Source organism: Microcaecilia unicolor, chromosome 1 (assembly GCF_901765095.1).
Source record: "Microcaecilia unicolor chromosome 1, aMicUni1.1, whole genome shotgun sequence".
NCBI lineage: Eukaryota > Metazoa > Chordata > Amphibia > Gymnophiona > Siphonopidae > Microcaecilia > Microcaecilia unicolor.
This window is the reverse complement of record NC_044031.1, coordinates 768,604,046-768,628,366: the sequence shown is the minus strand read 5'-3', so window position 1 is coordinate 768,628,366 and position 24,321 is coordinate 768,604,046. Positions and strand designations below refer to the sequence as shown.

Genomic DNA, 24,321 nt, shown 5'->3' with positions numbered 1-24,321 from the left:
GGAGTAATGATTACATTACAGACTTATAAATGAGGCATCTTGGTGTAAGGAGATTTCAAATGAAAATATTCTTCATATACTTTACAGATTAAAATTCACTAATGACAGGAAATTGACCTGTACTGAAAGAAAACCACCCACAACAATGGCCAAGGTGTTTATCGGTTTTTAAAACTGTTCTTCAGAGCCAGCAGTGCAGCCCACTGAGCTTTCCCCAGTGTGTTAAGGGAACTGGTCAGCATGGAATCCGGCTTATGGCTTATTCAGGTTCTTAATAAACGTCAGAAAGGTTTATAAATAAAATATAAAAATCGAAAGAAAGGAAAAGAACTCCAATGTTCACAGGATAAAAAGGCATCTAAACATTCAAACTGATCCAGCGGAAAAAAACAGTCAAATGGATAGATAAACCCTATTCTCTTGTGACACAAATCACATAACATTTTTGCTGCTTTAAGTCTTTAGCGAGATACAGCCTCCAAAACTGACACAATAACTCCAAGTGGGGCCTCACCAATAACTTGTAAAGGGGAATCAGCACCTCTTTCTTCTGCTGCTTAAACCTCTCTCGATGCAGCCTAGCATTCATTTGGCCATGGCCACTACCTTGAGATCCTCAGACACCATCACCGCAAGGTCTATCTCCTGAAATGTGTTTATCAATCTCTCACCTCCTATATTCACAAGAACCAAAGGACAGAAAATCCTCTGTGTGGTGTATGGTAAAGCTAAGCAACCAATACAGTGCTGGAAGAACAGAAACCCCCCCATCAAGACAGTTGTAGAGAAGCTCTTTGGTTCTCGGCCTGCCCCTCTAATCGTTAAAACACACATGAATGTAACAGATGAGTCACGATGCAGGTTTGAACCTGCTTGGACTTATCACAGCTCAGAAATTCTATGCGGACCACCCTTATCAGAAGTAAGGCAATCAATTTTGCATTAACCCACCTGGCACAGTAAATTGTTTGACATTACTGGACCTAGATTTATCGAAGAATGAGGTGACAGAACCACCTTTCGGAACACTCCATTCACTGTTGCTATTGTCCTTGTCTTCCGCCGTTTGATACACCTCTACATGTGGGGATTTCTCGGTGAGATTTTTACTATAATGGCTTAGCCCATATTGTGCGATCTGGATGGGGTAGAAATAGCCTTGAGGTCCCCACTGAGTGGATAAGGGCACACCTAGAAAGAAAAAAAGGCAAAGAACATTAATAGAGGGCAAATACTTAGAAATGGCAACTCTGGAAAACATTTACAAGGGTTCACAATTTGTCATCACTTGGGGACCTGATTTGTTATGGCTTCCCCTCTACATTTTTCATTTATAGGGGGAAAAAAAAGTCTCAGTAAATCCAAACATCGATTTACTGTATGCTACTCCTAAGACAAGCAAGCTCAGAGTCCTAAACACAGAAGTCTGTTATGCTCAAACATAGCACTTTTATTCAGGTCAACCATCAGGTCTGGGTTTGGCAAAAGTGGATTTAGAGTAAATGGAGTATAACAGACAAGGGGGAAAGAGTATGGTTTGAGTGAATATATAAAAATACAAGGAAAAATATATTCATACTTGTTAATTTCCCTTCCTTGAAACCTGCTAGACCAGTCCATACCAGTGGGTTGTGTCCCTTCCTGACCAGCAGATGGAGGTACAAACTCTGAAATTATCCAGTGTCATCACTGGTAAAAGGGCTGGTGAATGCTGGAATCCTTCAGTATTGCTATGGAAAAATTAGGACTTACCTGATCATTTTTTTCGCTTTATTCGCAGCAGATGAATCCAGGAACTGGTGGGTTGTATCCGCCTACTAGCAGGTGGAGATAGAGAACACTGAAAGAAGGAAGTGACCCAGAGAGCCCAAGTCCTTCCCTCTTTAGTATATCACACATTCCAAAGCAAACAGAAGCAAAACTATACTCACAACAAAATCACTCACTAAACTGAAGTGAATACAACCTTAACGAAGGAAACAAGTTACTCTTCTCTTTCTTAGCTCCTCAAATATATATACACAGCATGAAGCCAGGGAGGGACCCTAGATTCATCTGCTGCAACTAAAGGAAAGAAAATTATCAGGTAAGTCCTAATTTTTCCTTCCTTAGCTTCAACAGCAGATGAATCCAGGAATAGGTGGGATGTCCCCAAGCAATCCCTAAATCGGGTGGGAAGCCGCAGCTACTTGAGAGAGAGGACTGCAGCCCCAAAGCTTGCATCGTTGTGGGGCCGCCACATCAAGTCTATAATGCTTCACAAATGAGAGGTGAGAAGCCCAAGTAGCTGCTGGCAGATTTCTAGTATTGAGAACATGCTAGTTTCTGCCCAGGAGGCGGCCTGCACCCACGTGGAATGCGCCTTTAAGACTTCCGGTGGAGATTTCCCCGCCAGAATATAAGCAGAGATTATAGATTCCCTAACCCAGCGAGCAATGGTGGCTTTCGACGCCGGAAAACCTCTACGTGGACCAGACAATAGAACAAAGAGGTGGTCAGAACACCGAAACTCATTCAACATCTGCAAATCGCAACAAAATTCGCTTAACATCCAAAAAATGCACGACCACTGGAGAGACCTTGACCAAAGACAGGATTCCTCCTCCTCCGTCTTCGTGTCCTCCTATTTTGAGTCCTCCCAACAAGAGGTTGATGGGATAGAGGCTCTATAAGCCAGTGCCTCCCCACTTTCGCTGTTCCCCCCCCCCCCCAAGGGCCCCAAACTTGGATCCCCTGCCACCACTGGGGATGGTAACTGCCACTCTGTACGCATCTCCTGCCATAAAACTGTGGACGCAGTTCATGATGGCCTGAACCCCCCACTGCCCTCCACATTGGCGCCTACAGAGAGACATTCTCCTCCCTGGCAGTGGAAGCCCCACCGCTACAATCAGGCTGCTTTCCATGGTGCCCAAGGGCGGAAAGCATGCCCACCTGGGGCAAAAAAGGCCAGAAGCATTGCTCTACTACAAGTGCTCAGAAAGAATGTGGTGTCAGGGCTGGGGCATAAGCACAGGAACTACTTGCTCTCAGCAGGACTTGGCTGTGACAGCCCTGGTCTCACCACAGTGAGTGTATAAGTGGGTTGAGTGCACACTTTCCTTTCACTATGGCGTTACTTTCTCCTTTTCTATATTATGTGATTTTTTAAAATGTAAACCGCTTGATCTGTTTGCTGGAGAAAGCAGTTTAGCAAGCAAAACAAACAAACACACGCCTCATTGCAAGCCAAAAGGGCTCCAAAGTGGTTTTACTTTTCTTCTTCTAGATATGGTGAAGGTACACTGAGATCCCATGATGAAATAACAGAGACACAAAGACTTCACTAATAAACACCTCACCATCGTTTGAAGTCTCCTCGTTTGTTCCTGGTCAGCCTGGTCTATTTCCCACTCTCTTCGTCTCTCGGGAAATAAAAGCTGACCAAAACCAATGTTCTTTTTTCCTACGTGCGCCCTGCAGTGGCCCAAGGGTGAGGAGACAAAACACGTAACACTACTCCACATTATGACTTTAGCCATGTCACTTCCTGTCCAGAGCTTTGTTCCTGTAATAGGCCTCAAGCACACTGCTGACCCGTCAAGGCTAACAGGGGCAGAACGACTACTGTGCTGGGGACCTTCATGGACAAGAAGAAAACATGTGAGGCATCAAGAGCCCCCAAAGACGCAACACTGGCAAACACCAAATGCATGACAATTTCTGAGGAAAAGGTATAAAAGGGCAAGAGTAAGAAGTGGGGGTTGATCCGGCTGTTATCTGGGGCAGTTCACGCGAGAGCTGCCTGGGTAGAGCTACCACTTGTACCATCTGCTGACCAGCCCGAGTTCTCAGCTGCTGCCCCACTTACCAGTTTCTGTCTTCAGTCCCTAACTTTCTACAGATCCAGTGTTCATGAGTGTTATATCTGTCAGGTTGAACTGCTTTGGGTGTCGTGTCCTATAACCTAGGCTACATCTCCCACCAAATTTCTATTTGCTTATCTCGTGTCCCATCCCCCTCCCGCCTCCTCTACCCCTCCTCCAATGCTCACCTACCCTTGCTCATACCTCTCCTACTCCCTCACCCTGGCCCATTTCTCCCTTCCTATCTCTTTTAATATTCTGCTATACTTACTTATATTTTCTCTATCAATACTTTGTAATCCCTATTACTATGTAAGACAAATTGAACCTGCTTTAAGTGGGAAAGCGTGGGGTACAAATGTAATAATAAAGAAATAAACTTTTGCGTATCATGCGCTATCATCCCCTTGACAGGTACACAAAATCATTGTTCTACCATCGTTATGGGTGAGTCTGCATAAGTATTGTCTCTGGTTATCTTTAATAAAACAACTTTTCTATTATTCTAATACCTAAGCCTTGTGTCCTTTCCTCTCACTGTTTCTAATTTGGATTGCATGAGTGGGAAGTTTGTGATCTAATCCCAGAATGCTAAATTACCATTATTTGTCATATCTGTACTTCCCTCTCTTTACCTGCCCTCTAACAAGGCACAGTAATTGTGTTTAATCCCCACAATCGGGAGGGGGAGCAGGGAGGACATAAGAACATAAGGGTAGCCATACTGGGTCCATCGAGCCCAGTACAGTGGCCATGCCAGGTCACAAGTACCTGGCAGAAACCCAAATCATGGCAACACTCCATACTACAAATTCCAGGGCATGCAGTTATTTCCCATGTCTGTCTCAATAGCAGACTATGGACTTTTCCTCCAGGAACTTGTGCAAACCTTTTAAAAACCCAGATACGCTAACCACTATTACCACATCCTCTGACAAAGAGTTCCAGAGCTTAACTATTCGTTGAGTGAAAAAATAGTTCCTCCTATTTGTTTTAAAAGTATTTCCATGTAACTTCCTCGAGTGTCCCTTAGTCTTTGTACTTTTGGAATGAGTAAAAAATCGATTTACTTCTACTCGTTCTACACCACTCAGGATTTTGTAGACCTCGATCTCCCCTCATCCGTCTCTTTTCCAAGCTGAAGAGCCCTAACCTCCTTAGCCTTTCCTCATATGGGAGGAGTTCCATCCCTTTTATTATTTTGGTCACTCTTCTTTTAACCTTTTCTAATTCTGCTATATCTTTTTTGAGATAGGTCGACCTGAACTGAATGCAATACTCAAGGTGCGGTTGCACCACAGAACGATACAAAGGCATTATAGTATTTTCAGTCTTATTCACCATCCCCTTCCTAATAATTCCTAACATTCTGTTTAATTTTTTGGCCACCACCGCACACTGAGTAGAAGATTTCAGTGTATTATGTACCATACCTTTCTACTTAAGTGTATTATCTACAATGACACCTAGATCTTTTTCTTGAGTGCTGACCCCCAAGTTGGACCCTTGCATCAGGTAACTGATTCAGATTATTCTTTCCAATCTGCATCACCTTGCATTTGTCCACATTAAAATTTCGTCTGCCATTTGGATGCCCAGTCTTCCAATTTCCTAAGGACTTCCTGCAATATTTCACAGTCCACTCATGTTTTAATAACCTTGAATAGTTTTGTGTTATCTGCAAATTTAATCACCTCACTCATCTTTCCGATTTCTATATCATTTATAAATGTTAAATAGCAATACAGATCCCTGTGGCACTCCACTATTCACCCTCCTCCATTGACAGGAATGACCATTTAACCTTATCCTCTGTTTTCTGTCCAATAACCAATTCGTAATCCACACCAAAACGTTGCCTCCTATCACGAGTCTTTAATTTTCTCAGGAGTCTCTTATGAGGAACTTAGTCAAAAGCTTTCTGAAAATCTAGATACACTGCATCAACCTGCTCACCTTTATCCACATGTTCATTCACGCCTTCAGAGAAATGAAGCAAATTGGTGAGGCAACATTTTCCTTGGTTGAACCCATGCTGACTCTGTCCCATTAAACCACGTTTGTCTACGTGTTCTGTAATTTTATTCTTTATAATAGTTTCCACTATTTTGCCTGGCACCGATGTCAGGCTTACCAGTCTGTAATTTCCCTGATCACCCCTAGAACCCTTTTTAAAAATCGGCACCACATTGGCATGAAGGTCGTCAGGTGAGAGACTGGAAACTGGGGTATTGACTTTGATCTGAACCCCAGAAGCAACTACAGACCAGAACCAGAGATGAAGGCTGCCATTCAGGGATCTACTTACAGCATCTGCTGAAGGAAGAGAAATACTGGGTCCTGTACTTCTTGGACAACCGCAATACTGAAGGATGCTAGCAGGCACCAGCTCTTATACTGGAACAGTTCAGACTCTCTACCTGTTCCAACAAGCCTGTGGAAGTTCTGACTGACTGAGCTGGCAAGCAGCTTGCTCTGTTCTTTTATATCATTTTTGTCTTTTCTTTTAACACTCTCTTTTTATTTTTGTTTTAATGGATTTGTTTCTTTCCTTTTGAATAATGGATCTATTTTCCTTTTCCAGCCTGTACACCGCTTAGTTCTGTTTAGCAAATGTTAATAAACTAACTATAAACTGGTCAGGAAAGGACAACCCACTGGTATGGACTGATCTATCTGGATGAAAAAAAACATGTAATTATATCACCTCCTACAGGACAGTTATGATAGACAAAGCCCAACTTCTCACTCAGTCATTGAGATAGAGACCAATTCCTTTGGTATCCTTTTATCCATGAGGTACAGCTTTAGATACAGTTCACACAGCAGTGGCATAGCAAGGGGGGCTGCCACCCGGAGCGGTTCGCCGTTGCACCCCCCCCCTCCGGGTGCAGCACAATGACATTCCCCCCCCCCTCGGCACATCAACACCCCCCTGACCCAGTGCCTACCCTCCTCAACTCTGTCCAACCAGCTCCTGCACCCTCCCTTTAAAGAAATCTCAGAAGCCGTGGCGAGGCGAGGCGCAGCGCCTCCATGTAAAAGAAGTGTGGATCGTCTCATCGGGCCTTCTCTCACGCTGTCTGTCCCGCCCTTGCGGAAATAGGAAGTTGCGTCAGCAGAGGGCGGGACAGAGTGAGGGAAAGCCCGATGAGACGATCCACACTTCTTTTACATGCAGGCGCGAGGCGCTGCGCCTCGCCACAGCGTCCGAGATTTCTTGAAAGGGAGGGTGCGGTAGCTGGTTGGACGGACTTGAGGAGGGTAGGCACTGGGTCTGGGGGTGTTCATGCGCCGAGGGGGGGGGTGTCATCGTGCTGCACCTGGGGGGGGGGGGAGCTGGCAGGGAGCACCCCCCTTGAGCTGACACCCGGGGCAGACCGCCCCCCCCCCCCCTTTTGCTACACCACTGTCACACGGGCAGGCTTTCTACTGTCATTCTGTGTTTAGAACTATGGCAGAACTTCTAATCTCAGACTATGCGCACAGCTCTCCATATTAAAACAAACTAGGGATCATGGACTCATAGCTCTTCCTTTTGTAAGATACAAACTGCTGAATACCTACTTACTTAGGGTCAACACTGAGTTCTGCCCTTTTCACATACTGCAGCAAACCTTGGACAATTGAAACACATGACACAGCCATACATTTCCCCATCTTCAGCCTTGTCCTACCCTAGCTCCAGGAGCTCTGTGGGTCAATCCTACTGCAAGCAGAGAGGAACATAAGGTCCAGCCCCTGCACATATCTACCATTCCTCAGGGTCCACTTGTCTGTGCTTTACTCCTACAGAAACATGCCCTATGCACTCCAGTCTCAAAGAAACCTAGGGGTAACACCTTCTACAGGGCAGTACTCTGTAGTATAACGAACAGAGCAGATCGTTGAAAGACCAATATATTTTGGTCTTTCAACGATCTGCTCTGTTTGCTTTCCATATTGGAGATACACTAACCACTGTTACCACATCCTCCCTTGTTCTTGAAGATTATTTTTAGTCAATTCTTTGGGTCAGAATCCTAATTCTGGCAAGGAAAGAGTTAATTTAGTGCTCCATATTTGGCAGTTTGACCCCTAGAAATAAAGCCACAAGACCATCACCACAGGTCAAAGGCAGCATTTGGAATCCAGGTACCCTACGTTTATATTTTAAGTTTGATCCCAGAACTATGCTTCTGGACTTTTCTTTAAATATATGACATTACAATACAGAATCTGGCTAATTAAAACTTCCTTGCAAGAGCCTACTGAACTACAGACTAAAGACATGCTGTAAGGTCTTAATGAATGACTTGGCAAGATTTTGCCAAGGTCTGCAGGAAATTCCCCTGCCAACCTGGTTGATGTAATAGGTGGCCAGCTGTGACAACATCTGCGTATTGTTTATTGGAATAATGATTCTTGAAGCTGACCCTCCAGAATGACGTAAAAGGGACAGTATTGTGGTTCTTCAAATCAAAACAGACAGATGAAGAAATGTTTACATAAATTTGGAAAGCTGGCAAATTGGGCAACACTATAATAATGGGTGATTTCTATTCCCCCAATATTGACTGGATAAATGTTACATCAGGGAGTGCCGGGGAGATAAAATGGTCCAGGAACTGACAAGAGGGGGAGCCATTCTGGATCTGGTCCTTGGTGGAGGTGCAGGGCAGAGTGCAAGAGGTGGCGGTGTTGGGACCCTGGGACACAGTGATCATAACATGATCAAGTTTGAGTTACTATCTGGGATGAACCCATAGCTGCATTTAATTTTTGAAAGGGTGACTATAATAAAATGAGAAAACTGGTTAAAAAGAAGCTGAAAATCAGCTGCAAAGGTTAGGACACTAAATCAGGCATGGAAATTATTTAAAAACTAGTAAAAGAGGCCCGTTTCTGAGCAAATGAAAATGGCGCTAGCAAGGTTTTCGTCAGCAACGCCCCCCCCCCGCCAACCCCTTCGTTGTTGTGGCATTGCTCCGCCCTCAACGTCATGACGTTTGACGCGAGGGCGGGGCCCGTAGCGATTTCCCACCCCCCCGCCTCCCTCCCTCCCTGCCAACCCCTTGGTTGTTCTGCCATTGCTCCGCCCTCGAGGGCGGGGCCCGTAGCGATTTCCCACCCCCCGCCTCCCTCCCTGCCAACCCCTTCATTGTTCGGCCATTGCTCCGCCCTCGAGGGCTGGGCCCGGAGCGATTTTGGTGGCTTCACCACCACGAACCTTCGAACCTTTTCGAAGGAAGTCAGGGCTTGGCTTCACTGACGACAGTGTCTTCAGAACGTTGAGGGTGAGTTTTATAACACAGTAACATAGTAACATAGTAGATGACGGCAGAAAAAGACCTGCACGGTCCATCTAGTCTGCCCACGATAAACTCATATGTGTATACCTTACCTTGATTTGTACCTGTCTTTTTCAGGGCACAGACCGTATAAGTCTGCCCAGCAGTATTTCCCGCCTCCCAACCACCAGTCCCGCCTCCAATCACCGGCTCTGGCACAGACCCCGTATAAGTCTGCCCTCCCCTATCCTAGCCTCCCAACCACCAACCCCTCTTCCCCCCGCCACCCAATTTCAGCTAAGCTTCTGTGGATCCATTCCTTCTGCACAGGATTCCTTTATGCCTGTCCCACGCATGCTTGAATTCCATTACCGTTTTCATCTCCACCACCTCCCGCGGGAGGGCATTCCAAGCCTTCACCACCCTCTCCGTGAAGAAATACTTCCTGACATCTTTCCTGAGTCTGCCCCCTTCAATCTCATTTCATGTCCTCTTGTTCTACCGCCTTCCCATCTCTGGAAAAGATTCGTTTGCAGATTAATACCTTTCAAATATTTGAACGTCTGTATCATATCACCCCTGTTCCTCCTTTCCTCCAGAGTATACATGTTCAGGTCAGCAAGTCTCTCTTCATACGTCTTGGAACGCAATTCCCATACCATCCTTGTAGCTTTTCTTTGCACCGCTTCCATTTTTTTAACATCCTTCGCAAGGTACGGCCTCCAAAACTGAACACAATATTCCAGGTGGGGCCTCACCAACGTCTTATACAGGGGCATTAAAACCTCCTTTCTTCTGTTGGTCACACCTCTCTCTATACAGCCTAGCAACCTTCTCGCTACGGCCACCGCCTTGTCGCACTGTTTCATCGCCTTCAGGTCCTCAGATACTATCACCCCAAGATCCCTCTCCCCATCCGTGTCTATCAGGCTCTCCCCACCTAACACATACGCCTCCCTTGGATTTCTACTCCCTAAGTGCATCACTTTGCATTTCTTCGCATTGAATTTTAATTGCCAAACGTTAGACCATTTTTCCAGCTTCTTCAGATCTTTTTTCATGTTTTCCACTCCCTCCGGGGTGTCCACTCTGTTGCAAATCTTGGTTTCATCTGCAAAAAGGCAAACTTTACCTTATAACCCTTCGGCAATGTCACTCACAAATATATTGAACAGAATGGGCCCCAGCACCGATCCCTGAGGCACTCCACTACTCACCTTTCCCTCCTCCGAGCGAACTCCATTCACCACCACCCTCTGGCGCCTGTCCGTCAACCAGTTCCTAATCCAGTTCACCACTTCGGGTCCTATCTTCAGCCCGTCTAGTTTATTCAAGAGCCTCCTGTGGGGAACCGTGTCAAAAGCCTTGCTGAAATCTAAGTAGATGACGTCCACAGCACGTCCTTGATTTAATTCTCCGGTCACCCAGTCAAAGAATTCAATGAGATTCGTTTGGCACGATTTCCCTTTGGTGAAACCATGTTGTCTCGGATCTTGCAACTTATTTGCTTCCAGGAAATTCACTATCCTTTCCTTCAGCATGGCTTCCATTACTTTTCCAATAACTGAAGTGAGGCTTTTTATATATATATAGATACCCTCCTGGAAGCCCAGACCACATGCCTTCCACACGTTTGCAAAGGTAGAAAGAAGAGAAGACGTCAGCCATCATAGTTAAAAAGGTGAAGTGAAAGAGGCTGTTACAGTCAAAAGAATATCCTTCAGAGAATGGAAAAAGGACCCAAATGAAGAAAATAAGAAGCAACATAAGCACTTGAGGCTAAAACTCACAACAACAACAACTTTTCAGGTACACGAAAAGCAGAAAGCCTGCAAGGGAATCCGTGGGACCGTTGGATCACGAAGGAGCAAAAGGGGCGTCCAGGGAGGACAAGGTCTTAGCGGAGAAAATGAATGAATTTTTTGCTTCAGTCTTTACGGAAGAAGATGTAAGGGACCTGCCTGTAGCGGAAATGGTTTTCAAGTCTGATGATTCGGAGGAACTGAAAGAAATCTCAGTGAACCTAGAAGATGTACTGAGCCAAACTGTCAAATGAAAGAGTAGTAAATCACCCGGACTACATCCAAGGGTACACAAAGAACTCAAGCATGAAACTGCTAATCTGCTGTTAGTAATATGTAACCTGTCGGTAAATCATCCATAGTACCTGAAGAATGGAGAGTGGCCAATGTGACGCCAATTTTTAAAAAGGGTTCCGGGGGTGATCCGGGAAATTACAGACTGGTAAGCCTGATGTTAGTCCCGGTCAAAACAGTGGAAACTATAATAAAGAATAAAATTAAGAAACACAGACAAACATGGTTTAATGGGACAGAGTTAGCATGGGGGAAGTCTTCCATCAGCGATCTGCTTCATTTCTTTGAAGGAATGAATAAACAGGTGGATAAAGGTGATCCAGCTGATATAGTATATCTAGATTTTCAGAAAGCTTTTGATAAATTTCCTCTTGAGAGACTCCAGAGAAAATTAAAGAGTCATGGGATAGGAAGCAAGGTTCTGATGTGGAATAGGAATTGGTTATTGGACAGAAAATAGAGGGTTGGGTTAAATGGTCATTTCTCTCAATGGAGGAGGGTGAACAGTGGAGTGCCACAGGGATCAGGACTGGTGCTATTTAATATACTTATAAATGGTATGGAAATAAATCGGAACGAGTGAGGTGATTAAATTTGCAGATGATACAAAACTATTCAAGGTTGTTAAAATATGAGCGGACTGTGAAATATTGCAGGAAGACCGGGCATCCAAATGGCAGACGACATTTAATGTGGACGAATGCAAGGTGATGTACATTGGAAAGAATAATCCGAATCATAGTTACTTAATGCTAGGGTCCACTTTGGGGGTCAGCAACCGAGAAAAAGATCTCGATGTCGTTGTAGATAATAGGCTGAAATCTTCTGCTCGGTGTGCGGAGGCGGCCAAGAAAGCAAACAGGATGCTAGGAATTATTAGGAAAGGGATGGTGAATAAGAACCAAAATATTATAATGCCTCTGTATTGCTCCATGGTGCGACCTCATCTTGAGTACTGTGTTCAGTTCTGGTCATCTTATCTCAAAAAATATATATATATCGGAATTAGAAAAGGTTCAAAGAAGAGTGATAGAAATGATAAAGGGGATGGGACGACTTCTCTATGAGGAAAGGCTGAAGCATCTAGGGCTCTTCTGCTTGGAGAAAAGACGGCTGAGGGGAGATATGATAGAGGTCTATATAAAGTACTGAGTGGAGTGGAACAGGTAGTCGTGAGTCGTTTGTTTACTCTTTCCATAAATACTAGGACTAGTGGGATGCAATGAAGCTACAAAGTAGTAAATTTAAAACAAATCGGAAAAACTCTTTCTTCACTCAACGTGTAATTAAGCTGTGGAATTTGTTGCCAGGGAATGTGGTAAAGGCGGTTAGCTTAGCAGGGTTTAAAAAGGGTCTGGATGGCTTCCTAAAAGGAAAAGTCCATAGACCATTATTAAATTGATTTGGGGGAAAATCCACTGCTTATTTCTGGGATAAGCAGCATAAAATATATTGAACTTTTTCGGGATCTTGCCAGGTATTTGTGACCTGGATTGGCCATTGTTGGAAACAGGATGCTGGGCTTGATGGACCTTTGGTCTGACCCAGTGTGGCAACACTTATGTGCCTCAGGTACAGTCTCGGAATGTAAGCTAATACACCGCACCTGAATGTAACTCCCCTTGAGCTACTACCAGTGGGCGTTCCTGGCCTGGATGGCACCCGGGGCGGATCGCCGATGTGCCCCCCCCCCCCCCCGGGTGCAGCACGCTCCCCCCCCCCCCGCTAAATGACACCCCCCCCCCCCCCCGGGTGCACGCCACGCGCCTGCTCCGAGTTCACTAACTTTGCTTGTTCCCTGCAGCTCCCTCTGCCCTGGAACAGGAAGTAACCTGTTCCGGGACAGAGAGAGCTGCAGGGAACGAGCGAAGTTAGCGAACTCGGAGCAGGCGCGGGCCACGGCACCCCCCCAGCGGCGTGCACCCGGGGCGGACCGCCCCCCCCCCCTTGGTACGCCAATGGCTACTATTGAAAAGGCCTGAGGTAACTCAAACACCCATCCCACCCGTTCCCAATGCAACTGTGCCAGTCACACACAGTCTGAAAAAACGCTAGCGATGTTACAGTACTTTCAATGCAAAAATGGAGCTGAATTTCACAACTAAAGATTTAAGCAGAGCCTGAGACAGGCGTTTTATTAATGCCACAATTAATACAGAACATCTATCATTAATTGCCCTCAGGTAAAGTAAGACATATGACTAACCTTCCACGCCACTTATGCACTTGACTCTGTCTCGAACTTCCACATTGTATCCTTCAAAAGACATGAAGACTCCGTCTGGATGATACGGTGCTCTCTGGGTGTACACTTTGGAGTAGCTGTGGGAGAACTCAAACCTCTCGTAGCCATCGTACTGCGCTGTTTTTCCATATACTTCAAAATACTTCTCTATCCAGGAGAATGGAAGGTAGACCTCATTGGCTTCTCGCCTGCCTTTAATGGTTTGATCCTCATTGATCAGACAGTCTATCTCCTCATACTTGAGGCCCTGAACTTGGTTTCCGTTGCCCGTCAGCAGCTGAGCCACGGGAGGTGCTTTCTGTTGCTCCTGTGGCGACGCTTCCTCCGACTGCGGCTTAGCCACTAGATTCAGCCCATAGCTGTTGCTTTCAGACGCAGCGGCACGTTTCTCAACCCCATCTACGCGGAAACCATTGCTGAGGTCATAAGGAAAACGAATGGCTCGGTCACTGCTGCATTTGTTCCATAGTAGGACGGTCACCAGAGTAAAGAGAGCACAGATGATGATTAAAGTCTTATAATTGACCCGGGCTGCCAAGCAACGCATAGTCACACCATACCTACGAACAAAAAAAGAAAACGTTTATGATTCACACATTATGCGATTGATACAACACAAAGTACAAAAGAACAAAAGCATGGATTAATGAGACAAAGTCAACATGGATTTATTGAAGGGAAATCTTGCCTCACCAATCTATTACATTTCTTCGAAGGAGTGAACAAACATGTGGATAAAGGGGAGCCGGTTGATATTGTGTATCTGGATTTTCAGAAGGCGTTTGACAAAGTACCTCATGAAAGACTCCAGAGGAAATTGGAGAGTCATGGGATAGGAGGTAGTGTCCTATTGTGGATTAAAAACTGGTTAAAAGAAAACAGAGAGTAGGGTTAAATGGTCAGTATTCTCAATGGAGAAGGGTAGTTAGTGGGGTTCCCCAGGGGTCTGTGCTGGGACCGCTGCTTTTTAACTTATTTGTAAATGCCCTAGAGATGGGAGTAACTAGCGAGGTAATTAAATTTGCTGACGACACAAAGTTATTCAAAGTCATTAAATCGCGGGAGGATTGTGAAAAATTAAAATAAGACCTTACGAGACTGGGAGACCGGGCGTCTAAATGGTAGATGACGTTTAATGTGAGCAAGTGCAAAGTGATGCATGTGGGATAGAGGAATCCGAATTATAGCTATGTCATGCAAAGTTCCACGTTAGGAGTCACGGACCAAGAAAGGGATCTAGGTGTCGTCATTGATGATACGTTGAAACCTTCTGCTCAGTGTGCTGCTGTGGCTAAGAAAGCAAATAAAATGTTAGATATTATTAGGAAAGGAATGGAAAACAAAAACGAGGATGTTATAATGCCTTTTGTATCGCTCCATGGTGCGACCGCACCTCAAATATTGTGTTCAATTCTGGTCGCCGCATCTCAAAAAAGATATAGTGGAATTAGAAAAGGTGCAGAGAAGTGCGACGAAAATGATAAAGGGGATGGGACGACTTCCCTAAGAGGAAATGCAGAGGCGGCTAGGGCTCTTCAGCTTGGAGAAAAGGTGGCTGAGGGGAGATATGATAGAGGTCTATAAAATAATGAGTGGAGTTGAACGGGTAGATGTGAAGCCTCTGTTTACGCTTTCCACAAATACTAGGATTAGGGGGCATGCAATGAAGCTACAAAGTAGTACATTTAAAACGAATCGGAGAAAATTTTTCTTCACTCAACGTGTAATTAAACTCTGGAATTCGTTGCCAGAGAATGTGGTAAAGGCGGTTAGCTTAGCGGAGTTTTAAAAAGGTTTGGACGGCTTCCGAAAAGTCCATAGACCGTTATTAAATGGACTTGGGGACAATCCACTATTTCTGGGATAAGCAGTATAAAATGTTTTGTACTTTTTTGGGATCTTGCCGGGTATTTGTGACCTGGCCTTGCCATTGTTTGAAACAGGATGCTGGGCTCGATGGACCTTTGGTTTTTCCCAGTATGGCAATACTTATGTACTTATGTAATCAGACAAGTCACATTTTTCTGCTGCTGTGTCCTGAGCTTATAAAGGTGTAACACTATCTTTTGGAAAAACAGGTAATATCATCCCATATCAGAAAATGAGAATCCGTCATTTTAACATAATCTTCTTACCACGTCTACTTGAGAAATACATTCATTACAGTCCCTGCCTTTCAAATTTTCTTCCATTCCCAATATAACAAATACTTACCTGCTGTCAACCAGTTAATTGTACATTAAGATGACAAATCACAAGACAAGAGGCTGTGAGTGAATGAGCACGATGGCCGAGTCCAACACGATGAATTATCTCTGACCAAAGCTTAGGAACTGGAGGCAGGAAGTAGATCAGATAATGATAAAAATACTAGAAATTAATTATCAAGCAGAGTGTGGGAACCATAAGGTGTAGGAAAATACTATGTACTCCTCGATCCACCATATAAACAAATGTATTTCAGCCATTATAACTGCAATTCCGATACTTAGATAAATAGAAGGGAAAAGAAAACCCCAGAGAATAAAGTACGGAGCAGAAAAAGTCACAAATGACACTTATAATCTGCCTAATCCTCATGAGTTCAAAGCAGTGTAACAGAGAAGACTCCAAGGTACAATGTTGAGAATTACAAAGAATTCCACTACAAAAGGAACAACAAACAATAACACATTTAAAGAATAGAAAAGAGTAAGAGGATGGAAGTCTGTTCCAAAACACTCTAGCTTGAAACAAATGAGCTTCCCAGCATTGCTTTAAAAGCAAAACGTGTTGAGTATAAGCAATAACACAAGCAGAAACATAGGGCATGTCAAAACACAGTGGTGGCACAAGAGAAATACTGTACCCTTCAGTAGATGAAAAATGTGTCTGTAAATACAACTATAGATCAGACAAAAGATGGCAAATCAATAGTGTCAAGTTCTAAGCATCATGCAAATAGGAACAACAAACATACTCTGAAATGTCTATATGCAAATACTAGGAGTCTAAGAAATAAGCCTCTACACATTAATTGATTTGTTTGCTTTATTTTTGTCTATTAGATTGTAAGCTCTTTGAGCAGGGACTGTCTTTGTTCTATGTTTGTGCGTATGCTTTGTAGCACTATATAAGTGCTAAATAGTAGTAGTAAGTCAAAGGACGCAACAAACACCTTTGCTGCATGGTATATATAATGAGTTGTCTTAAAACAAGCAAACTCAACACCCATCTGAATCAACTTTAGCAAAATTTACCAGAGCCGAAGATCAATTTAGCAACAGTGTTTTAACAACTGAAACTCAGAATGCAATTTAGTAGCAATCAAAGAGTATAACAAATTGCAATAATCAAGTTGTGGAAGAATTGTGGCTTGAACTAGAACCCTAGAAGCAAAATCCGCCTTTCCTCTCTGAGCACACCACCCGAACTCTCATCCACTCTCTTGCTACCTCTCGCCTTCATGAAAAAATGACCTAATGGAATGCGGTTGTTTGAGCCTGAAGAAGACTCTAAATAAGATTATTTAGCTGAGGTTCCAATGACTTGAATTGAGTAACATGCCTAACACCCTAGATGATTGGTGGGATTTGAGACACTGACTTTCTATGGTTACAATCAAAGTGGTTTATATCTTATATACAAGGAGCTGCAGTGGGAATCGAACTCAGGATCAAAGTCCACTGCACTAACCACTAGGCTACTCCTCCACTCATTCCACCAATAAGAGCCAACCTCATCAGTGATGTCACAATGGCTTGATTGCCCAATACAGTTCCCCAGGATCAAAGTCCACTGCACTAACCACTAGGCTACGCCTCCACTCATTCCACCAATAAGAGCCAACCTCATCAGTGATGTCACAATGGCTTAAAGTCCATTGCACTAACCACTAGGCTACTCCTCCACTCATTCCACCAATAAGAGCCAACCTCATCAGTGATGTCACAATGGCTTGATTGCCCAATACAGTTCCCCAGGATCAAAGTCCACTACACTAACCACTAGGCTACGCCTCCACTCATTCCACCAATAAGAGCCAACCTCATCAGTGATGTCACAATGGCTTGATTGCCCGATACTTGGCTCACTTCTGATATTGTGATGTCATAAGGGAAAGGAGGAAAGGGAATTGGGACTTGATATACCACCTTTCTGAGGTTTTTGTAACTACATTCAAAGTGGTTTACATATATTCAGGTACGTATTTTGTACCAGGGGCAAAGGAGGGTTAAGTGACTTGGCCAGAGTCACAAGGAGCTGCAGTGGGAATTGAACCCAGTTCCCCCAGCCACTCCTTCACACTACTCAATACTATAAAAAAACCAAAGACTCCCCCACCCCGCTCCCATCCAGGTCTCTCAGCTACTGAAAAACTGGTGAGGAATCAAACTAAGGTACCACCGCCCGTGTCCACTCTTTCCCCTAACATGTGGCAATGCTGCCTTGTTGTAACTGGCCCAACCAGAGCTGCTTAATGGACTTCAATAAAGGTTCAGATTTTCACCATTGAGAACATGGTGTTTCTCACATGACAAATGGGTGTATTGTGGTATGAAAAGCTCGTGCCAGACGGCAAAACGTTTGGCTGTACGTGGAAACTAAGGATTGAGACTTTCCAGGCCTTTAAAGCAGGTTGCCAGAAGTTCCCTCCATAGCTCTGCCACTTATTCCCCAGCAGGCCCTTCTCTGCAGTACAGCTTACGCTTTAAAAAAGGACTGAGGAGGGCAAAGTGAAGAGACTGACCACAACTTCTCACAGCCTGCTGGCATGCAAATGAAGACAGATCACTGTCAGGTACCTGAAATTCCTAAGTAGCATATTCAAAACACAGTTAAGCTCTGGAACTCATTGCTGGAGGATGTGTTTAAAACATGTTTGGACAAATTCCCAGAGGTAGAGTCCATAAACCATTATTAAGGTAAGGAATCTATTTTGGTAGATGTTGCCAGGTATTTGGACAAAGCCAAATTCGTTGTCAAAGTCTGGCTGTTTTCAACATATCAAATGTACAGGGGAAATTTAGTTTCCAATTCTTGGTATTTCTGGCTCGGGGGCTCACTCTCTCTCTGATACGCTTTTCCTCATATTTTCCTTCAATGAGGGAGTTTCATTTTTGTTTGCCTTTCTAAGTCTACGCTAAAGGCAAGTTACAATAGGTAGGTAGTAGGTTCCTTCCCCCAACAGAGGTTCCCAAACCCGTCCCGAAGTCAGTCAGGTTTTGAGGATATTCACAGTGAATCCGCATTAGAGATTTGCATACCCGTTTCTTCTATGATCTCCCCTCTACTCATCCTTTTGTCCCAACATTATGTCCCTGGATTCCTTCCCCCTTTCAAATCCAACATTTCTCACCTACAGACCTCTCCATCCTCTTCTTCCCTCTCTTCATATCCAATATGCGGTCCTTTAACCCTTTCCCTTCACCCTGGATCCTATCAGGAGTTCTCTCGTCAGCTTCCATCCATTTCTTTCATTGTCACCTATTTATCACATTTGTATCCCACCTTTTCCCACTGATAGCAGGCTCAAAGTGGCTTACAAAAACATTGTAGTAAGTTACAATGCAAGAAGAACAATTTTTCAAATTTAGCAGAATAGAAAACAACAGTTAAACAGCGATGGGTATTGAAGTAGGATATGAATAACAATTAATCAGTAGTAAATATGAAACATAAGATGTAATTAGAGTCTATTGGATCTTATCTTTAGACATTCACCAATACCTCCGTCTCACTCCTTTATTCATCTTGCTTTGCGTTACCATACAATCAATCTCATCTTCCTTTCTGAGCACACTACCAAAACCCTCATCCACACTCTTCTCACCTCTCGCTTAGACTATTGCAACTTGGTTCTCACAGGTCTCCCACTTAGCCATCTCTCTCCTCTTCAATCTGTTCAAAATTCTGCTGCACGACTAATATTCCGCCAGAGTCGTTATGATGAGATTAACCCTCTCCTCAAGTCACTTCACTGGCTTCCTATCCGTTTCCGCATACAGTTCAAACTCCTCTTATTGACCTATAAGTGCATTCACTCTGCAGCTCCTCAGTACCTCTCCACTCTCATCTCTCCCTACATTCCTCTCCGGGAACTCCGTTCACTGGGTAAATCTCTCTTATCTGCACCCTTCTCCTCCACTGCTAACTCCAGACTCCGTTCCTTTTATCTTGCTGCACCATATGCCTGGAATAGACTTCCTGAGCCGGTACGTCAAGCTCCATCTCTGGCCGTCTTCAAATCTAACCTAAAGCCCACCTTTTTGAGGCTGCTTTTAAACTCCTAACTCATAGTCACTCGTTCAGTACCCATGTCTGTTTTATCATTCCCACCTTAAGCTTTTCCCTTATTTGTCCTGTTTGTCTGCCTTGATTAGATTATAAGCTCTCGAGCAATGACGGTCTCTTACATGTTTTGTGTATAGCGCTGTGTACGTCTAGTAGCGCTATAGAAATGATAACAGTAGTAAATAGATAATTCCTTGGCTCCGTCTCTTCCTCACCTGTTCTGTACCTCTCCCCATTTCCTCAGCATTTGCCCTCTAGTTTTTACCCCTCTTCCTTAGCTTCTGTCCCCCCCCCCCCCCCCCCCGTCTCTCTGTCGTTCCTAGTATTTAGCCCTTTGCCAATGTCACCTGACTTAGATGGGCAGTGAGAACCTGCTGTGCTACTGCTGAGCACCTCGCCCCATTTGTAATGGCAAGTCAGGCAGATGCAAAAATAAGCAGAAGGAAGTACCGGCCCATGCATTATTACCAGCCTGAGAGTCTGAAACCTACTCACAGCACCAACACAGCTGGGACAACACAATCAGCAGCCTCAGTAGAACTGTGGTCCCTTACTGGTTCCTGCACAGTGGAAGAGCAAAGCAGGACAGCTGTGTCAGAGCACCCTTTTGAGGTGCACATGTAACTATGATAAATACAAAAGATGCTCACGTTACAAACACAACGGCCCAGATTTAGTATACGGACTGCACATATTTCAGCAGGACACGTTTAGCCACTCCTACCCTACTTCAGATAATATTTAAGCGTCTCTCTGTGGTGGAGATGAAAACGGTAATGGAATTCAGAAATGCTTGGGATAAACACAAAGGAATCCTGTTTAGAAGGAATGGTTCCGTGAAATCTTAGTGGAGATTGGGTGGCAACTTTGGTACTTGGGAAGCAAAATGGGACCTGGGCAGAATTCTACACTCTACGCCCTGATTGTGACTGAATAGATAGGGATGGGCTGGAGTGTAAATTTTAAGGGGCTTCGACGTTAGCTTCAGAACTTCTAGTACAAGAACAGTACTGGGCAGACTTCTACGGTCTGTGCCCTGAGAATGACAAGGACAAATCAAACTCAAGTATAAAGTATCACATACCATGTAAAATGAGTTTATCTTGTTGGGCAGACTGGATGGACCGTAAGGTCTTTATCTGCCATCATTCACTTTGTTACTATGTTACTCTTTGGGATTCTACATGGAATGTTGCTACTAATTGGGATTCGGGAATCTTGTAACTCTTTAGGATTCCAGAATCTTCAGAACTTTTAGTACAAGAACAGTGCTGGGCAGACATCTATGGTCTGTGCCCTGAGAATGGCAAGGACAAATCAAACTCGGGTATAAAGTATCACATACCATGTAAAATGAGTTTATCTTGTTGGGCAGACTGGATGGACCGTATAGGTCTTTATCTGCTGTCATTTACTATGTTACTCTTTGGGGTTCTATATGGAATGTTGCTACTAATTGGGATTCCGGAATCTTGTAACTCTTTAGGATTCCAGAATCTTCAGAACTTTTAGTACAAGAACAGTGCTGGGCAGACTTCTATGGTCTGTGCCCTGAGAATGGCAAGAACAAATCAAACTCAGGTATCACATTATACCATGTAAAATGAGTTTATCTTTTTGGGCAGACTGGATGGACCATAAGGTCTTTATCTGCCGTCATTTACTATGTTACTATGTTACTCTTTGGGGTTCTACATGGAATGTTGCTACTAATTGGGATCCAGGAATCTTGTAACTCTTTAGGATTCCAGAATCTTCAGAACCTTTAGTACAACAGTGCTGGGCAGACGTCTACGGTCTGTGCCCTGAGAATGACAAGGACAAATCAAACTCAGGTATACATATAAAGTATCACATACCATATAAAATGAGTTTATCTTGTTGGGCAGGCTGGATGGACCGTAAGGTCTTTATCTGCTGTCGTTTACTATGTTACTCTTTGGGGTTCTATATGGAATGTTGCTACTAATTGGGATTCCAGAATCTTGTAACTCTTGAGGATTCCAGAATCTTCAGAACTTTTAGTACACGAGTCTTCTACGGTCTGTGCCCTGAGAAAGACGAGGACAAATCAAACTCGGGTATAAAGTATCACATACCATGTAAAATGAGTTTATTTTGTTGGGCAGACTGGATGGACCGTAAGGTCTTTATCTGTTGTCATTTACTATGTTACTATGTTACTCTTTGGGGTTCTACATGGAATGTTGCTACTAATTGGGATTACGGAATCTTGTAACTCTTTAGGATTCCAGAATCTTCAGAACTTTTAGTACAAGAACAGTGCTGGACAGACTTCTACAGTCTGTGCCCTGAGAATGACAAGGACAAATCAAACCCAGGTATAAAGTATCACATACCATATAAAATGAGTTTATCTTGTTGGGCAGATTGGATGGACCTGCAGGTCTTTATCTGCTGTCATTTACTATGTTACTCTTTGGAACTTTCTTTAGTCACTTTCTAAGTGTTCTTAGTCTCCTACTACTAAACATTTCTAAAGCGCTACTAGGGTTACGCAGCGCTGTACCCATCTGCATGTTTCATGTTTGCTTTTACCCTACAGTCTAAGCAGTCTACTGTGAATATTGCTCATGTTTCATTCATTTTTCCTGCACTGCCTTGAGTGAATTCCTGGCTTTACAGACCAGGGAACAGCACCGACTCCCTGACCCTCCTGCCTGGCCAATCCTGAAGCCCCGGGTCACCTCCAGAACCGGACGGAACCTCCGACTCAAACCCACGCGCTCAGGAACCTTCTGACGGTACCGACGACGCCGTGCGGACCGGGTCGGACCCACCGGACCTCCTCCTACCTTCCAACTCAGGCCTCGCGGCTCCGCCCTGCCGGAAACAGGAAGTTGCGTGAGGAGGAGGTGGGAGGGATCGTTCCTATGAAGCTGTAAGAGCTGAAGCCAGTGGGCGGAGCTTTAGTTCACCCAAAACAAGAGGCTGCCTGTGCCTGTGCCTGGTGGTCGGTTCCACTTGCATAAACGGTGCAGCATAAAGGAAGTTTTTTCTTTTACTTATTGCACAGCCTTTTTATTTATTTCAAAGCTTCACACATCTAGATATAGGGCTTTTTTTGAGGGGGTACTTGGGGGTACTGAGTACCGGCACCTTTTCTATTGTCTGATAAAATTGACCCATGGACCCCAAGTTTTAATAGTAAACATAGTAGATGATGGCAGAAAAAGACCTGCACGGTCCATCCAGTCTGCCCGAGAAGATAAATTCATATGTGCTACTTTTTTATTTGTACTGTCCTCTTCAGTGCACAGACCGTATAAGTCTGGCCAGCCCTATCCCCGCCTCCCAACCACCAACCCCGCCTCCCAACCACCAGCTCTGGCACAGACCCTATAAGTCTGCCCAGCACTATCCCCGCCTCCCAACTACCAGTCCCACCTCCCACCACCAGCTCTGGCACAAACCGTATAGTCTGCCCAGCACTATCCCCGCCTCCCAACCACCAGCTCTGGCACAGACCGTATAAGTCTGCCCAGCCCTATCCTCGCCTCCCAACCACCAGTCCCGCCACCAGCTCTGGCACAGACCCTATAAGTCTGCCCAGCACTATCCCCACCTCCCAATTACCAGTCCCGCCTCCCACCACCAGCTCTGGCACAAACCGTATAAGTCTGCCCAGCACTATCCCTGCCTCCCACCACCGGCTCTGGCACAGACCATATAAGTCTGCCCAGCACTAGCCCCGCCTCCCAACCACCAGCTCTGCCACCCATTCTAGGCTAAGCTCCTGAGGATCCCTTCCTTCTGCACAGGATTCCTTTATGTTTATCCCACGCATGTTTGAATTCCGTTACCGTTTTCATCTCCACCACCTCCCACGGGAGGGCATTCCAAGCATCCACCACCCTCTCCGTGAAAAAATACTTCCTGACATTCTTCTTGAGTCTGCCCCCCTTCAATCTCATTTCATGCCCTCTCGTTCTACCGCCTTCCATCTCCGGAAAAGGTTTGTTTGCGGATTAATACCTTTCAAATATTTGAACGTCTGTATCATATCACCCCTGTTTCTTCTTTCCTCCAGGGTGTACATGTTCAGGTCTGCAAGTCTCTCCTCATACGTCTTGTAACACAAATCCCATACCATCCTCGTAGCTTTTCTTTGGACCGCTTCAATTCTTTTTACATCCTTAGCAAGATACGGCCTCCCAAACTGAACACAATACTCCAGGTGGGGCCTCACCAACGACTTGTACAGGGGCATCAACACCCCCTTTCTTCTGCTGGTCACACCTCTCTCTATACAGCCTAGTAACCTTCTAGCTATGGCCACCGCCTTGTCACACTGTTTCATCGCCTTCAGATCCTCAGATACTATCACCCCAAGATCCTTCTCCCCATCCGTACCTAGCAGACTCTCACCGCTTTACACATACGCCTCTCTTGGATTTCTACTCCCTAAATGCATCACTTTGCATTTCTTCGCATTGAATTTTAATTGCCAAACCTTAGACCATTCTTCTAGCTTCCTCAGATCCCTTTTCATGCTTTCCACTCCCTCCCGGGTGTCCACTCTGTTGCAAATCTTAGTATCATCCGCAAATAGGCAAACTTTACCTTCTAAC

General features: G+C 44.6%; 1 protein-coding gene across 2 annotated transcripts in view; it reads right to left on the bottom strand.

The window, feature by feature from the left end:
- The window catches only part of GLCE (glucuronic acid epimerase), a 36,351-nt gene extending 13,774 nt beyond the window's left edge, over positions 1 to 22,577 (bottom strand). The window contains exons 1-3 of one of the 2 annotated variants that reach the window (XM_030189814.1): positions 22,546 to 22,577; positions 13,418 to 14,016; positions 952 to 1,191 (exon numbers count right to left, since the gene is read on the bottom strand). In XM_030189814.1, coding sequence (XP_030045674.1) covers positions 952 to 1,191; positions 13,418 to 14,003 — 826 coding nt within the window. In that variant the 5' untranslated portion in view covers positions 14,004 to 14,016; positions 22,546 to 22,577. Of the gene's footprint in view, positions 1 to 951; positions 1,192 to 13,417; positions 14,017 to 22,437 lie in introns of both variants that reach the window. The other variant, XM_030189815.1, reaches the window with a different exon arrangement.
- Positions 22,578 to 24,321: the final 1,744 nt, after the last annotated feature.